Genomic DNA, 18,228 nt, shown 5'->3' with positions numbered 1-18,228 from the left:
CTATAGATTTAGCCCAAAAAACATGAAAATTGATTAAAAATTGACCTCAAATTGAATTTGAAGCAAAAGTGTCATCTTTGCAAAAAATCTTGACTACATTTTAACCTTAAAAAAATCGATGAAAAAAGGCCAAACGACCAAACAAGCGTAATAAATCATAATTAGTATAAGTGATTGGGATTAACCACAAAAAAATTCATAAAGATCGGACTATTCCTCCTATGTCAAAAATATTTTTTTTCAAAGGACCAGAAATTTTGATTTTTTCCTCGCAAAATTTTGATTCAAAAAATAAAATTAATTTTTTTTTTTGTTTTTTATCTGTTCTATTCATTTTTAGGCCTAATTCTTTAAAGTCCATATGGAATAATAGATTTGACAAAAGAAAACATGAAAACATGACCTTAAAAGTTGAATTTTAATTTCTTTTGAAATTACCGATTTTTCCCCCGGCGCCAACTTTGGTCATTTTTGAAAAAAATATTAACCCGATTTTAAAGCTCTCAACGGATTTGGAAAAAGCGGGCAATTTCTAGTTCAAAAAGTTTTTCAGATCAGCTCTAGGTCTTACCAATTTTTGTGTAGGTCGATCTTTACACACCTACTAAAAAATTTTTGGAAAAAAAAAATTTTTCGTCCGACTTTGAGACCCAATAAGTACCCTTAATATTCATCTCACAAAAAATTCATTTTATACTTTTTTGTAGGCAATTTAATAAGGAACAAATTTGCTTTTATGTTTTTTTCTGTCATTTGAAAGGAACATGGAGAATAGGGTCATTTAATGAAGGTAGGTCGAAATTACCGAGAATAGCCCCTTACCGAAACTTCCCCCCCCTTACCCTAGATTTTTTAAAAGAATTACCTACATAATAATCAAAATGACTGTTCCATCTGAAACAAGACTAAGAATTGTGCCTATTTATTTTATAACCAAAACAAACTACTATGGGTCAATGCTGGATATTTCGTTGATATTATATATATTAAGCATGGTGGGCCCGTTGATATCAATAGATATTTAATTTAACTAACTGAAGTCGAAATTTTGTTTCGTAACTTAATAGGTATATTTACAACTAGATATAAAAAAAAATTATTTATTGTTTAGAAAATTACATTAAATACTGTATATTTCTGAATATAAAAAGAAGAAAATAACTTGATGAAAACTTACATCCGTTATCAATTTTCATTTTTGATCGAACGGAGGTGTAACGCAACTTCAAAAGCCATGCGTGTGCTGCATCTGAGAGATGTAAATTCTCCGTCATAATTTTCGCGCGTTTTGACATGTGTGCCAAATTTTAAATATAATAATCAAGTTTTTTTGACAGCGCCGCATATGTATCGGAAAGGACGTTTGGATTTGGTTCAGTTAACGACAAGAATTTAATTGCAAAACGGCTGAACGTAAATTTTATGCATGCACTGCACATCGTTATAAGCGTCAAAAGAATTGGCCTTTAAATAATCTGTAATGGTTAAGGTACACTGATACACAGGGAAAGCTTTACTGAAGAAAATAAGCACGTAAAAAGTCTTTTCGCGCATTTATGTGCACTGTTAATCAACTATGCCGATAATACATCCTAAATGATCCTAAACTGAACAAAATTACCCCTTTAGTAAATTAAAACTAGTGGTTGAAACATTTGACACACAACTAAACAAACCAACCAATTATGATTCAGCAAAAGTCCCCTAAGTTGTTAATCAACAATTAAGATGTTTGTATTTTTTTGAAATTATATCTCAAAGTAGAATGAGTTAAATACCTTTGTTGAAATATTAATAATTTATTTTAATTATGGCAACCATGTTCTGCTTGGTGTTTTGCGCAATTGCCGCGTACAATTTTCAGAGACTCTTTAAACTATTTCTGTATTTGTAAACAAAAGCCATATAATTAATTTCTATTGTTAATTAATATAATTTTTGTTTTTTAAGAATTATTGAATGATCAACAAATATTAAAAAAAAATGATATTTTAATATAAATTTTAAATATTTATATTTTTTTACTACGACATGCATGATAAAATACGTAGTTTATATTTTTTGGTGTTACGTACGTACTCACTACTGTAAAGTATTTTCGTCATTTTTTCTAGTAAAATAATACACGTACGTACAACGTTATCTTTTGCAGTAAAAATATTCATTTTGACTTTGTTATCAAGATACCTATTAAGTTCTTTTAACTAACATTCTGTATATCTAAAATATAAAAAAATACTCTATTGCATGGTAAGTAGAATAACTACGTTTTTTGTTAAGAATATGGTCTAGGTCTTGTGTATTTCAGATGATTCCTCTATTAAAAATATCATAACCACGTTAACAAAAATATTCTCGAAAATGTTGGAGTTGACGTCCTCCATTTGGTTGACCTTCCTGTACACGGGAGGGGTCCTCCTAATCATGTTTCTTATGTCAAAACTTCTGTCAGGATCTCAAGAACCTCCTTCTCTTAATATTAGGTATTTTTTTGATTAATCGATTAAAGCAGGGTGTCGAAGCCGTATAATTTTGATGCGGCTCCGGCTCCTACCTTAAAATTAATATATCAATTTTTTTTCATTATTGAATTTGATAAAACAAAATAAATAATATAAAATAGTTTGCTTTTATTTGATTAAAGCTCTATAAAAGTAGAAGGATGTGTGTCTATTTGTTAAGTAACAATAGTTTTTCAGTTTATTATATGGAAATAGACCGTTGCCAAATTATAGTATTACTTTAAAAAATCATTTTTAGCTAATCCGGAGCCGGAGCCGTTTTTAACGAAAAATACGGCTACGAATCCGACTCCACCAAAAATGTTGCTGCTCCCGGCTCCGGATCCGGAACCCTGAATTAAGGTATTTAAAGTATTTAGGTAATTTTTCAATTTTCCTGACTGGGTAAGGAGTAAATATAAATATTTCTTCCATTACAAAATGTACAAAAGTTCTGTATTGGAGATCGACTACACTTTGTATCAAGAAATCAACTTTAAGTACATATGTAGGTTAAGGAATATCTATGGCAATCGATATATAATTATTTGGATGTTGCACCATGTTTTCATGTACTCTAATAAAGTCACAGTGATACTCACATCTGGTTGAAATAATGAATAATGATATCCCCCATCCCCCCACTTTAACCCTTCCTTCCCTCGTTTACTGGATGAACTAACTGACCAATAAATAATGTCCGGCATATTAGCAACCTAAATTGACGACAAATTATACCCTGTTAATATGTCTGTATACACTATATCAATTTCTATGGCACTAGAAGAAACACGTTAAACAATTTATGATTTAAAAAAGAGATATTTGATCTGTACACCGGTGAAAGAATGTAAGTTAATTATCCCTAGAAAATTGAAAGAAATATCTCAATAATTAATATCTTACCTATCAATCTAATTTATCCTCTTTTATATTCAGAGACAACAAAAACGGGCACAGGTGGTCATTGAACAAGTTTGTCATTGATTTTCCTCTTCACTGCAATGCCTGCGAGACTTTTCTATTTACGGCGACAGGTTTGTAAAATATATTCAGGGAAACTTTTTTGAAGAGGGAAAATTTTTTGGCTTTGTTTCATGAGGTTAGATGCGAGATAGCTACCTATATTAATCCTATAATATAAAGTAGTATTTTTTGGTCTGAAGCTAAGATCTCGGAAAATGCTGGTTCGAATTGGTTGTATTGTTTTAGGTAAGCTAAAATATTATGTGGCGGTTTTTAGCTAGTTTCCTGAACTCCACCGTCTTCTTTAGAGTCTAAGGGTTAAAAGAAACTAGTTGAAATAAATAGTAACAATGGTTGATATTTCTTAAGTTCTTTTATATATACCTGTTTTCGTCTTTAAAGTTAGATTATACAATCTATAAATTTTTAGGTCAATGTTGCATAGTGTGTGGAGCTGCAGCCTGTGCCAATAATAAGTGTATTAGAACCGTGGACAGACGGACATCCTGCAAATCTGTTTCCAGGTATGATGGCTGAAGAATTAGTACCCACAGTTTTTATTAACGAGTTCTCTTATCTTTAATTGACTTATAAACTAGCAGCGAACAAATTTTTACCGCCATTAATTCTTATTTTCATAAGAGGTGATATTTATCATTTTTATGGATATACAGTGTGTTTTTTTTTATGAGAACTTTTTTGAAAGCAATTTTACCCCACTTATAGTTATCAGAATTTAATGATTAATGGCTTGTTATCTTCGTTTTTTAATGCAATTAATAGAACATTAAAAAAATATTTCAGTTTTTAATTAAAAAGTAGAGTAAAATCTAAAATTCAAAACTTAGGTGACAACATCAAAATGGTTTTAGCGCATTTTAATGTTCTATTAATTGCATTAAAAAACGAAGAAAATAAGCCATTAATCATTAAATTCTTATAACTATAAGTGGGGTAAAATTGCTTTCAAAAAAAATTCTCATAAAAAAACACACTGTACATCAACTTATCAAATATTGTTATATCCGTTAAGATCACTATATTTTTAATACCCAATAAGCAAAAGTATCTTATTAGAAAATTTTGTACCTAAATTTTTTGGTAGGTAAGTTTTAGCAAATTGATAATTTAAGGGGTTTCAATCCTTGTTCTTACTGACGTGGGTATCTTCATTTTATAAATCTAATCTTTATTTAGATCTCGTTCCGTAGAGGAGGCAGAAGCTAAGCTAAGCGCAGAACGACGACATAGGTAAAGGGAAACTTTCATCATCATATTTCAAAGAGTTTCATTACATTGTCAATTTTTTGTATGTCATAATACTTATTTCTTTGATTAAATTCAAGACATTTTTAACATGAAATTCGAAAACGCTTTTCATAGATTTTTACTATAAATATCTCCATTGAAGCATTTCTTTATAGTTAAAGCTCTCTGAAAATGATTAATCTATTGTCATACTCTGTTTTAGTACTCCTTTATTTCTTGAAAAAAAAAGAAAGATCAAGCTTTTTCCACTTTAAATCTGTAACTACTCTATTTCCTCTCTCTAGGTGGGTATTGGGTAACCTACCCCTTGACTCAATCTGCTACGTGTGCGAGGACCCAGCTGGTGATGGGCCAGGCCTGAAGGACTACCAGTGTATCTGGTGTCAGGAAAGAATCCTTAATTATTTTAAAGAATCTGTTTCTAGTACTGGTAGACTGATGATCAGAGATTTAAAGTTTCTATGATTTTCTTTGTAAAAACCTTCTATTTTAAAAAAAAGTATAGGTATTTTATTATATTATCGCAAAAAAGAGGAATAGTTTATTTGTTCCATTTTTAACAAGATTTATCTCAATTTTTCTTTAGTTTTCTCAGGGATAAGGGATGGGAAACGTAGGAAAATATTATTTTAGGCCTATTTCAAGCCTAGGCCTATTTCTAGCCTAATAAACCAGTTTTGGGATGGCGCAGTGCTTCGTATAAAACGCTAATAAAAAAGCTGTGTGTGTGTGTGTAGATAAAGTATAGAATCAAATTCAGGTAGCTAGTTTAAAGTAAAAAACATAACTTTTAATAAACCTATATATTAATGGCTTTTGTTAAAATGAAGTTTTTTCTCTCCCAAAATGTTTTTATCTTTTACTTTGGTAATTTGAACTGTCAGAAAGCTATCGTTGGGTTTCCCTCAGACAGATTTTAGTTTGTATTATTTGCATTTTTATTAATGAGTAAAAATTTTATTTGAAAATTTCATTGCTAATTAAAATTCAAAATAAAAAAATTAATATGCACTTGGGTAACATTCTATCAAGTATTCTTTAGATACTATTATGTAGTGATATATTTGTACTGTGTTGTATTGTGTATTGTACATATATTAGGGTTAAAGTGTTGTATCAATTCCGTATTAAATTTTTAAAATTCAAAGTACAACATCTAACTTATAAACTACCAAATGAAAATTCGTAGCTACCTCCTTTCCAAAAAATAATCCCGTTATTTTTGTTTTTTCTATATGGCCCTTTTTTAATGTTTAACTCTAAGCAGATTTAATAATTAAGCTAATGTGATCTAACACCATTTATATTTATTTTTTAGTAGCAGACGAAATCATTATTTTTTCAAGAATTGTCTGCTTCTAAAATTTTCGCCAATTGGTGATTGGTTGTTAAAAACAGGCCGATTCTTATTGGTTTAGAGCTATAGCTACTTGGGAGCGTCCGCCAGTTTGATAGTAATTTGTAATAGTTGCAATATCCCTTTAGAATCTAGGCCGGGACCTAATTAATGGCCAGGTTTCCTATCCCTTATCCCTGAGTTTTCTCAATTGCAGTGATGTTTATGTGAAAACACTATTTTAAAAACTTGTAGAAAAAGTATCCTATTCTAAAGAATGCTTAAACTACACCCAAACTTGTAACTTTTGATGATATTGTTAAAATTATCACTTCTTTAACATTCCAATATCTTGTAGTTTACATGCTGATATTTGATTAGGAAGGACCATATGAGTCTCTTCACCAAAATAACAAGGATGTTCTTTACAGAGGAAGGTTCACACCGAGTGTAAACCTGAAAGTCAAGACACAGAGTCTTGTGATTTGGGCAGGTTTAAGCGGAGAGTGGTCCCGCCAGGTTTGTCCGTGTTTAAAAGTAGACCCTGTAGGGATACTACCATCAATTCAATTGAAATGAAATCTTGTAAGATATTTCTTAAAAGATAAGTTGGTTGGGAAGGTAGTTTTCTTTTTGTTACATCTTTTTAAGAATAGTCTATAACGTGTTCAAGGACTTGAAAATAAGAGCCAAATTCAGTTTTTTAAGAACACATAGTCAGACTGAGATGAGATCTACGTGCCAATATACTTTGTTACTTAAAAGGGGAGAGGCGGATGTGCCACTTTTTGAAACCAAAACTAAAAGTCAAAGGAACTCAACTAAAAAAAGAGTTAAAGGTCTGAGATTTTGCATGGCAGTTGCTTTATAGGGTTACAATATGGAACAGTGAAGAAACGGCGGCGCATCCGCCGAAAACCGCCGAGAAATTGCAAAAAAAAATTCGGCGGGAAACGGCGGTTTTCGGCGGTTGCGCCGCCGTTTCTTCACAGTTCCATATTGTACCTCTGTAAAGCAACTGCCATGCAAAATCTCAGACCTGTAACTCTTTTTTTAGTTGAGTTCCTTTGTTGACTTTTAGTTTTGGTTTCAAAAAGTGGCACATCCGCCTCCCCCCTTTGCAATTTACAATGTTAACAAAATCCTTTTAGAGTGAACAATGTATAGTTAGTCTTATATTATTATATTTGATATCCAAACTAAACACAAACAAAATTGAACAGAGTCTGTTGTTGTACGTACTGGACGTACAATCAGAAAAAAAGTTATTAGCTCGCTAGTGTTGCCACCAAAACCAGCTGATTTTGCGCCACTGATTGTGGTCGGAAACCAGAAGTCTGGCAACAGTGATTGTGCCAATATTTTGGCGGCATTTAGACGACAGCTGAATCCTAGCCAGGTAACGTAAGTTGCCCTAGCTTTAGATATATTAACATATTAGATATTTTTGAGATCTTTGAATCAAGGGCTCTTAAGGGATAGGACATTGGACGATAACGGGGGCCATTTTTTCTGCTAAACAGAAAAGAAACAAATCATTCATTTATTCATTCAATAACTTAAAGAAACCAAAACAACAAACTACATAGAAAAAATTTTCAAAACTTTTAGGTTTACAATCTATATAACTAGAACAGGCACTGCAGGCTTCCAGGGGATAGAGGTCAACTAAATACCTATCTTATTCATATACCTATTTAAAGAAGAAGAAAAATAATTGACTCCCAGGTCCCCTCCCACCCTAAGTATCAAACATTATAAAAAATGCATTTATTAATAACCTCTTTTAAAACTCTTCTTATCTAGGTTATAGACCTAGCAGAGGGTCGGATGGAGGAAGTAATGGAATGGTGTCAGTTAGCCGCTCCTGCACAGTGCACCATCCTTGTCTGTGGAGGAGACGGTACTGTTGGCTGGCTGCTCAACACCGCCACCAAGCTGATGCCGACATTGTCCTCGCATGCACAACCGCCGGTGGTCGCCATTTTTCCCTTGGGCACCGGTAATCATTTTCTAAATCATATTTAGTTATATAATCCAATGGAGCCAAAATTTGTTACCTACACGAATAATGTAAAAAAAATAGAGCCCTTATTAAGTCGATCTGCGGTTGTACCCAATTTATGTCATTACCTTAGACGTAAACAAGTGTAAATCAGGCATAAAGCTCAACATGGCTTGGCTACTAAAATACCCACATGTTTTTATTTTAGGAAATGATCTCTCTCGAACTCTTGGTTACGGTTCTGGTTTGGACAGCTCAGAAAATATCTCAGAATTTGTCTCAAAACTTGGTTAGTTTGAATATTTTCCTTTCTAAAGAAAAACTACTATAGATAACTTGACATAGACTTTGGTCTGTTGGACGATAATTAGGTATAGTTGAGTTAATCTTACGTACACCTATATGACTAGGTTAAGTAAACTAATTGGATACTCCACCTATTAATTGTACCACGTTGTCTGAAAGTTCTTACTGTGCAAGTTGCTGCGCCCGACTTTGGGCTAGTAGTAGACAAATTCCCGTCTTACTACAATTAAAATATAAAAGTGGTAGGTTCCATTTTCAACGTCTTTAATATTTATCCTGATATTTTTATATATCTTATATGTTAATTTATTGGCAGCAAAAACTAGACAAAACACTGCATAAATTTTCAAAAAATGAACTTTAATATGTTGGTAATAAATATTTGTTATTTTTTTAGAGAGAGGAAGAGTAGTCAAACTAGACAGATGGAAGGTGGAAGTCGCCCCTAAAAGACATCTCAGAATAAGGTAAAGAATTCAGGGAGGGCAGGACATTGGCGTATCAAATAAACCTCTCTTTACTACTCTTTACCTTTAACATGATAATCTAGTCTTTTCAAGAGCCCGTGTGGAAACCTATATATACTAAGCTGTTTGGGGCTAACCTAACTTACTCAAATGCTATAATGTGCTGAAAGCCAGGGAGGAAGGAGACATTAAACTGTAAATTATACTGATTTTCCAAAGTTTTATAAACCTGTTCTCATATTAGTTGGCATTAAAACTTTGGGGACTTTGATTAAATCTTAATTGCATAGTAAGAACTAGCAGCTAACATCTACAGAGGGGCTATTTGTTACCATAATAGGGGTAGTACATCATTTCATCATCCATTGTCTTAACCCTTTAGGTTCCTGTCAATGAGCTCAATAATTTGTTTTGTTTTTAAAAAGTGCAATCACTCAGCAAAGCAACCATCCTCTATATTCTAGGTTGCCTAAGTCAACCCTGTTTATGAACAACTACCTAAGTATCGGCGTGGACGCCCTGGTGACGTACAACTTCCACAAGGCTAGAGAGTCTCCATTCTACCTCTTCTCTTCCAGAATTATCAACAAGCTTATCTACTTCAGCTACGGTACAAAGGTAATCCGTATAAATAACTTTTTAATTTAGCCTAATTATATTTGTAATCTAAGGAGTAGTTCCATCATAAGTATTTGTACTTGTACCTGAAGACCTAAATAATTTTTCTTGATTTAATATTTTTTTCTAACTCGTGGCAAAGACAGTCTAGGAGTTAATTGAAAAAAATCTAGCAAGGCGTTTCCATGCACTATAACAAAGGTTTTGTAATAAAAGGTCAGTTTTGTAATTCTAATAAGGAAGATCTTTTTCATTAGGGTACAGCCCTTGGATTTAACAAGAAAGCATGACGCTCTTATATTAATAGGGCTATCTTTGATTTAAATGGAAATATTGCTTAGGTATGTATTGAATGTTTGTATTAGGATGTGTTGGAGAGACAATGTCAGAATTTAAATCAGAAGATAAATTTGTACCTGGATGGTCAGAAAATTGATCTTCCTAACATAGGTAGGTAATTTTAGAGTTTGGATATTGTTGTGTTGTTTCCAATAGGTATCTTCTATTAAATAAAGTAGTAAGAGTTTTTTTTTATCTCAATTAACCTACTGAACCGATTGGGGTCTTTTAATTTAAGTTCACTTTACATGGGTCCTGTGATGGTTTTAGGCTATTTCATTTTTTTATTTAAGTCTTGGGAAGGTTTCTAGCCCCTCTTTCACTTCTAATACAAAGCCCATAGATGCTAGGGGCGTAGCTGCTAGCATATTGAAATCAGATGCAATAATAAGAGAATTGCTAAGAATGTTAGAATAAGCTCTACTTCCTTCTGTGTGTGTGTGTGTCTGCAATATAGCTATCCACTTGACCTATAAGGTAGCTTAGCTAGCGTAGCTGCTAGTAAATTTAATAAAAAGTAGCAGGCCCAAATTCCTAATTGTAACCTACTTATTATTATATAACCCTATCAATCGATGCATGGAATCGCCAAACAATGCAGTATACAATATATTTAACTTCTTATTTCACTCAAATATAATTGACTTAATTACCAGGAGTTTTAAACGAAAAGAAACTATTTTATCAAATAAACTTTTTACAGTTGACGTTATAATTTTGTTGTTTAGAATCAGTTGTCGTGTTGAACATACCTTACTGGGGAGCTGGGTGCACTCCCTGGACCCTGGGTAATGGTTCAAAGGTTAGTACACGAATTTGTGGTTAGAGGGGGGGGTAATGCAACCATCTCGTAATCAATGTGTAAATGGCACTTAGAATTTGAATTTCGATCTGAATTTTTTCACAAGTAATCCTTAGTAGGTTTATTTTCCCTAAATCGAACAAAAAGTTGAAAAAAATTTACACATCGATTACGAGATGGTTGCATTACCCCCCCCCCCCCCCTATTTCATTGTAAAATCAACGAGTTATCCTACCTAATTTTTGTTTTCCTTGAGATACATCCTGTAACTTTTATGAAAGGAAGGTGGAAAATGGTTAAGAAAAAAAAGAGAGTTTACGAATTCAATTTATTTTCATATTTCAAGAAATACCATAAAAATATGATTTCTAACTACCCAGCTTATTCCAACAACGAAATTAATTCATAACGTGATTTTTAGCTGTCGTTGGGGAGGGGGTGGGCAACACATAGTAAAATTGACGACCTTTTTTTTATCTGCAACCAAATATTATTTTAGATTTATTTCGCTTGTTGGCTATACCTTATTCCTGAAATCTACTCCAGACAGGATGTGAACCTTTGGGATGAATCGCTGTTAATGCACTTTAAATTTCCAAATTGACAATACTTCAAACATTTCTTGTACATATCAATTGACAGAATATTTTTTAGGCATTTCCCAATGTTCAAGATTACGCGGATAAAAAGTTGGAGGTGTTCTGCATTTATTCAAGTTTCCACATAGCTCAGATGCAGGTCATTGGCGTTTTAATAGTTTAATTTCTATATTTTGTGCTTGAAAATGTAAGATAGCAGTTTTTACTTAGGCCAGGTTATTTATACAAACAATTATAAATACATAAGAAATAGCTTCATATTCAGCAAATTGGCCCATAAAAAAACAGTGGAGGACCAATCCGGCCATATTATTGGATGAGCATTTATTTTTTTGTATTTTATAATTTCATATTTAAATAATCAGCTGTAAATATTAGAATTTCTTAAGATATAACTAGCTTTTGGGAAATAACATCGTCCAAAAAGATTGTTTACAATCGTATTTGAATTGAATTAGTCATAAATATCGCATTTTATTATGAACACCTTGCCATGACTTATTTACTTATATGATTTTTGTTTCATTATTCGTTGAATTATATCAGCTCTTTCTACAGGTTGGTCTGAGTGAGCCGCACCGCGTGGGTCAAGCCGAGACGGTACGGATAGAATTAGAGGGAAGTGTGCCACTGCAGATTGATGGGGAGCCGTGGGAGCAACATCCAGCGGTCATCACGATCACACACAGCAGTCAGGTACAACAGAAACAGCTGTAGATTTATGTAGTTTCCGACACGTGCACATAATTTGTTAATATTGTGCATAAAATACAGAGAAAAGTTTTACATGACCCTGATCACTCTTTTGAAAACTAACCATATTATCTTGTTGGTGGTTTATTAGATCATTCAAGGGGCAGAATTTTAGAACATTTTATTGAAATGTTGAAAAAGGGTTTATATACCACCCTGGATTTTTGATTGGTTTTATATATCCCACCTTTAGAAGTTTGTGTCAATACACCCGCCTTCTCACCTTTACTTCCCATATTGAGCTTTAATGAAGAGTTATAGATAGGTTGGTATAAAGAAAAATAAATAATTTGATCACAATATTATCTCAGTTCTTTAGGAATGCCCCAACCCTGCCTCCCTTCGGTTTATAAACCCTACTATTGCGTGGTTTTAACGTTACCCAAATAAATGAAAACTTAATAAACATGACTTAACCTTGCTTATTCAGTCTAATGGGTGTTTTTTTTTAATAGTTGCAATACCGAAATAAAACATGCTTTGAAAAAATGTAACCTGGGATATTTTTATTTAATTAAGGGTATAATAAACCATTATACTTTTTTAGGTCAATATGCTAAAACTGGAGAAATGAAACATAACTGAAAGATTCATATTCATGGATTGTCAGCCATCGATTTGCTGTAAGTCATTTAGATGCCATAATGGCTGCTTTTAAGCAGTCATATGGCGGTGTCAAGATAGTCAGATCAACCCACAATCCACCCACATTCTATGTTCAACTAAACCAGTGCATTTTCAACTTTATCATATTCAGTTATTTATTGTTGTTGCGAAGTTTAAAATGACTTTGCTGCTCTTGGTTATAACTGTACTTGTTATAGATAATTTTTATTTGTTTCTGTTATTATTTCTTTTTATATAAAGAAAATAAGTATATTTGTCAAAAGAATGATTTATGGAATTTAAAAATAAAAGGTTTTGTAATATACAAAAATATATTTTAAAGTTTCCTATCAAGGCTTATAAAAAAATACAAATGCCTTATTAAAAACTTTCTGCTTATTTTTTTGGACATTTTTGATTATTCTTATATAACTGTAAATTATTAAAGGGTGTGCAAAAAAAAAATGCGGACATTTTTAAAATTGAAATTGTGCGGCTTGTGTTAATAGTAGAAAATTCTTATGCATATCGTTAGAACCGTTATGAACTCTAGTTTTTTGGAAATATAAGAACGGATCCTGTGCTACGTATAGTTAGGGAGCTACGTGGGGAAATGTTCCTATTGCCCAGGGATCGGAAGCCTCACGTAAGCCGCGTGTAAGCCTCAGTGAAATCGTGATTTTATCACTATAAAATTCAGCTGGATGTATAAAACGGCTCTTTAGCAGACAATCCTTCTTTCTGAAATTTTTTTTTCTGCTCACAAGCAGGTTTAAAACTGAGGCTTATGCGCGGCTTACGTGAGGCTTCCGATCCCTGCTATTGCCTTAAAACTTGAATTGCGAGTAAACCAGAAAATTAAAAAAAATATTGAAAAAAAATAAACCTATTTTTAAAGCTTTTTAAATATTTGTATTTATTTGTCATACAAATCTTCTAATTGAATATGAAAAAATCTACTAATATTTGTACTGAAATCATTCTTTTACAATGGATCCTTCAACAAGGTATGAAATAAAAGTTGAGATTTAAACTTTTATGAATAAGTAATGAACTTTCACCACGTAGCTCCCTAACTATACGTAGCACAGGATTCGTTTTTATATTTTCAAAAACTAGAGTTCATAACGGTTCTAACGATATGCATAAGAATTTTCTACTATTAACACAAGCCGTGCAATTTCAATTTTAAAAATGTCCGCATTTTTTTTGCACACTCTTTATTTGTCTGATTTGAGGGACGAAAAATTGATGTAGACTCCCCATTTATGATGCACAAAATTACCTCTTCATTAGATTAAAAGTTTTTGAACCAACCTTCATTATTTAAAAAGACCAAAGTTTTTAAGCCAACTAATGAAAGTTACTTTAGAATCCATTGTCCCCTCCCTCCCCGAATTTTTGTAGTCTTAATTCTGCAAGTCCTATAAACAATATAGAAAATACTATTTAGAATTATTACGTGTTAACAAATATATTTAAAATTGTTCATCACATAATGTAACATTATGTTATTACTTAGATTGTTAATTAAGAATTAATCTGAGGTGAATTCTTTAAAAAACTTTTGCCCCACTAAAATTTTAGTGAGGCAAAATTAAATTTTTAGTTTTTGCCTCACTGGTTTTAGTGGGGCAAAAGTTTTTTAAGAATTCACCTCTGATGTTGGTAAAGATTACTGGAAATTTTATGAAAATTAATTAGGTAATAGCAAACTTTTAAATGTTCGGTTGAGCACTGATAATCTCCCTCCCCACCTTATATATATTTAAAGAAAAAATTGAGACACTGGGGTGTTTTTTTTTCTCTTACCACTCCGGAGGGCCCCAACCCAGTGGGGTTACTTAGTTTTATATAACCTAACTAAAACTATATTAATGAACTGACGAAATTTTACCACCTCAGTCAAATCAGTGCTTAAGAGAGAACTTTGTTTGATAGTGCTATTAATTTTGTTTAAAGAACTTAGTATAAATATAAATATTGTTTAAAAGTTTGTACCTAACTATTCAAAACTATTGTTTTAAGGAAGTTTTCTGCAGATACGGAAAATTTCATGTTTTAATTTCTTTTTTTTTTGCTAGTTGAATTCAATGACCAATAAAAAAGAAACCTATTTATATTTACGTTTCAGAAGATTATTTCTATAACCATGGAAGACATGGTTTTTGTTCATAGTTAAGTTTACAACCATTTTTAATTCCTGTTGAAAGGAATATTCTGAAGTAAAATATGTAAAAAAATGCAACCTATTTTATTTGATGTGATTATTGAAAGCTGTTATGTGTAAATACTTACTTACCAAAGACTGTAAAACTTTGTATCTTTATCCGCAAAATTTTGGGCATTAATAATAGAATTGTAGAAAAGAAAAAACTTAAACACTTTTTAAATTAAAATTAATTTTAACCTAATATTGGAGAGTGGTCTATTTTTTCTTGTATCAGTGTTATAAAGTTATTGATATTATTTAACTTGATTTTGAAATAAAGATTTTTTGAAACTTAGATATATTTTACTCTAATTTAAAAAATAACTTAATGATAACTATTATAAAGTAGAATACCAAAGTTGTGAGTTATTATAGACTTTAAGGTTCGGGCCAAAAACCACAAAAAATGATTTAGCCGTTATACGCCGCCAAAGGCGTGATTTTTGGCGATTTGTGCCTTTTCCGAGGTTTTAATGGACATTTAGGAGGAGAAAGAGTTGTCCAATCAAGTTGATGCTAAAGTACATTTTTGTAGGCAATTGCATTGCACATTGGGGCAAATCAACCAAAAAGGGGATTTAATTATTTAATACCCTTAAAATTCATCTCACAAAAATTTCATTTAATACTTTTTTGTAGGTAATTTAACAACAAACAAATTTGCTTTTATGTTTTTTTCTGTCATTTGAAAGGAACATGGAGATAAAGGTCATTTTATGAAGGTAGATAGAGAATTACCAGATTAACCCCTCCCGAAAATAGCCCCCCCCTTACCCTATCCATCTATCTATCCATCAATCTATCCATTTATCTATCCATATATCTATCCATCTATCTATCCATCTATCTATCCATCTTTCTATCCATCTATCTATCCATCTATCTATCCATCTATCTATCCATCTATCTATCCATCTATCTATCTATCCATCTATCTATCCATCTGTCTATCCATCTATATATCGATCCATCTATCTATCCATCAACTATTCATCTCTTTATCCATCAACTATCAATTTATCCATCCATCAATCTATCCCTCTATCTACCCATCCATCTATCTATCTGTCTATCCATTTACTTATCCATCTATCTATCCATATATCTATTCATCTACCTATTATTATGAAGGTAGATAGAAAATTACCAGATTAACCCCTCCCGAAAATAGTCCCCCCTTACCCTATCCATCTATCTTTCCATCTATCTATCCATCTATCTATCCATCAATCTATCCATCTATCTATCCATATATCTATCCATCTATCTATCCATCTATCTATCCATCTATCTATCCATTTATCTATCCATCTATCTATCCATCTATCTATCCATCTCTCTATCCATCTCTCTATCCATCTATATATCGATCCATCTATCTATCCATCAACTATTCATCTCTTTATCCATCAACTATCAATTTATCCATCCATCAATCTATCCCGCTATCTATCCATCTATCTATCCATCTATCTATCCATCAACTATCTTGAATTTCGTGTTTAAAATGTCTAATTAGGGGTTTTGGTTATCAGAGCAATATGAGAATTTTTTAGTAGCGCAGCTACCCTATCACTAGCTTTTTGGGCCCTTTAAAGTGTAACTAGGTTAATTGTAGTCTGATTTTAGTGTTCAAAGCGTCAAATTTGGGGTCATGGAATTCATTTCAGTAGGAGGGGAGGGGATGGTGTAAATGGGGGTGGATGGGGATCCTTATTTTAGCAAGCTACAAGTTTCACTTTATTTTTATGTTTAATAAATCCATTATAATGTGGGCATGATTAACATAAATTTTTTTAAACTAATATCTATATTTATAATGATATTATGATTCTTGTTTACTGTTTATATGTATACTAGCGGCTTCGCCCCTAGCCTCTAGGGGATTTGCCCCAAGAGGTAATTGAACAAGGATGACAACATCCATGAAAGAAGCGAAGCTCTGAAATGGAAGGACAAACGAACATTAACACTTGTGAAGTGTCAGAACTGAATATTAATGCATGTCTATACAAAATTGTAATTAAAACTGATTAAATACATGTTACTGTTTAAGTACATACTGACGTTTTTAGGACTTGTTTATAGAGATGCTTCGCTTATAACAATAGACGTTATTGAAATAGGAATCAGTATTCAAAAAATCAGATGAATAGGATATTTTTAACATTCAAAACCATTATTTGTTGTCAAAAAAGTAAAAATCAGCTTGTTATAAATGGATGTACGGACTTTCTGGTAACGATTATAGAGTTGTTGTGCTTTCTAAGTCGTACCTAACTGTTGTAGAAATCAGCATGAAAAGTTTGAGATCGATAGGACAATTCTAGCCTGTTTAAGTTAAGTAAAAAAACTAACTGTACCAGACGTACGGACGGACCGACCCTAATTATAGAAATATGAAAAAATTGAGGGGGATTTTTATTTTTGAAAAAGATCTTTAAACAACCACAGGACCAGTAGATATATTCCCTGAAGAGTAGAATTCAATTAGTTTAGTGGTTAGCGAGATCTTAAGGGATGGGCGGACAGACAAACAGACATCAAGCTACTTTGTATTATATATTAACACCTAGGGATCTAAGGAACAAAACAATAACCGATTAATATGTACATCCCCAATATTGATACATATTTAATAAATACATATTTAATAAATTATATTACAAAATTATTTGTCTGTAGATGACAATTAGTGGTTGAAAAGTTTTGACACTCATCAACAACACTTAATGAACCAACCAATAAAAAATCAATTAAATTTCCTGAAGTTCTTATGCTAACGAATATAAAAACGTTATTATAAAACTTTGAAGTTTGGGGACTAGTGTAATTAACAGTCCCCTCCCTTTCTAAATAAAACTGCTGACTTTAAACATGAATACCCTGTAACTACATAATTTAAAAACAAAGCATTACCAATAGACAGACAGATAGACTACTTGCTAATTCAAATTTAGAATGATTATAAGAACCTCACGTTATTTGCATATTAACTTTACCTTTTCGCAGTGAGGTAGGGGACATTGGGCTGTTTATAACACTAGTCCCCAAAGTTTTAAAGTTGTGTGTTCAAACGTTTTAACTACTAACTTTAATCTACAAAAGGGGTAATTTTGTGTATTATCATTGGGGATGTACAACAATTTATTGACCTTTGTCCCCTTTAGATCCCTGATATTTGTAATAATCTATAGAAACGATTATTTAGTTACATTAAAACATCAAACATAAAGAGGTTTAGATTTAGGTTTAGCCCCCCCCCTCTCCTCCCCATCATTTTGTGCAATAGAACTTGAAAATATTTATTATTAACTTTAATTCTAAGTCAGAATAAATATTTCCCAATATGTCTATGTTTCTGTGTCTTTTATTTATTTGAATTATATCTTAAGTTTTGACTTTAAAAGCGCATTTAAACGCCTTTTCTTACAAGCTTTTCGTGCACC

The 18,228-nt window shown here is 32.1% G+C and overlaps 1 protein-coding gene across 1 annotated transcript; it reads left to right on the top strand.

The window, feature by feature from the left end:
* Window positions 1-2,308: 2,308 nt before the first annotated feature.
* On the top strand, window positions 2,309-13,070 carry Dgkepsilon (diacylglycerol kinase epsilon). Its single transcript, XM_080155908.1, has 16 exons — window positions 2,309-2,483; window positions 3,441-3,538; window positions 3,898-3,991; window positions 4,665-4,718; window positions 5,021-5,123; window positions 6,504-6,591; window positions 7,296-7,471; window positions 7,879-8,074; window positions 8,286-8,366; window positions 8,781-8,850; window positions 9,315-9,468; window positions 9,834-9,918; window positions 10,536-10,609; window positions 11,264-11,347; window positions 11,767-11,904; window positions 12,509-13,070. The coding sequence occupies exons 1-16, from the start codon at window positions 2,362-2,364 to the stop codon at window positions 12,533-12,535; spliced, it is 1,644 nt and encodes a 547-aa protein (XP_080012034.1). The 5' UTR covers window positions 2,309-2,361; the 3' UTR covers window positions 12,536-13,070.
* The last annotated feature ends 5,158 nt before the right edge of the window (window positions 13,071-18,228 follow it).

The sequence above is a fragment of the Acartia tonsa genome, chromosome 4 (assembly GCF_053477335.1).
Source record: "Acartia tonsa isolate MP-2025a chromosome 4, ASM5347733v1, whole genome shotgun sequence".
Classification (NCBI taxonomy): Eukaryota; Metazoa; Arthropoda; class Copepoda; order Calanoida; family Acartiidae; genus Acartia; species Acartia tonsa.
The sequence above is the reverse complement of the archived record's forward strand: the minus strand, read 5'-3'. Positions and strand labels throughout refer to the sequence as shown.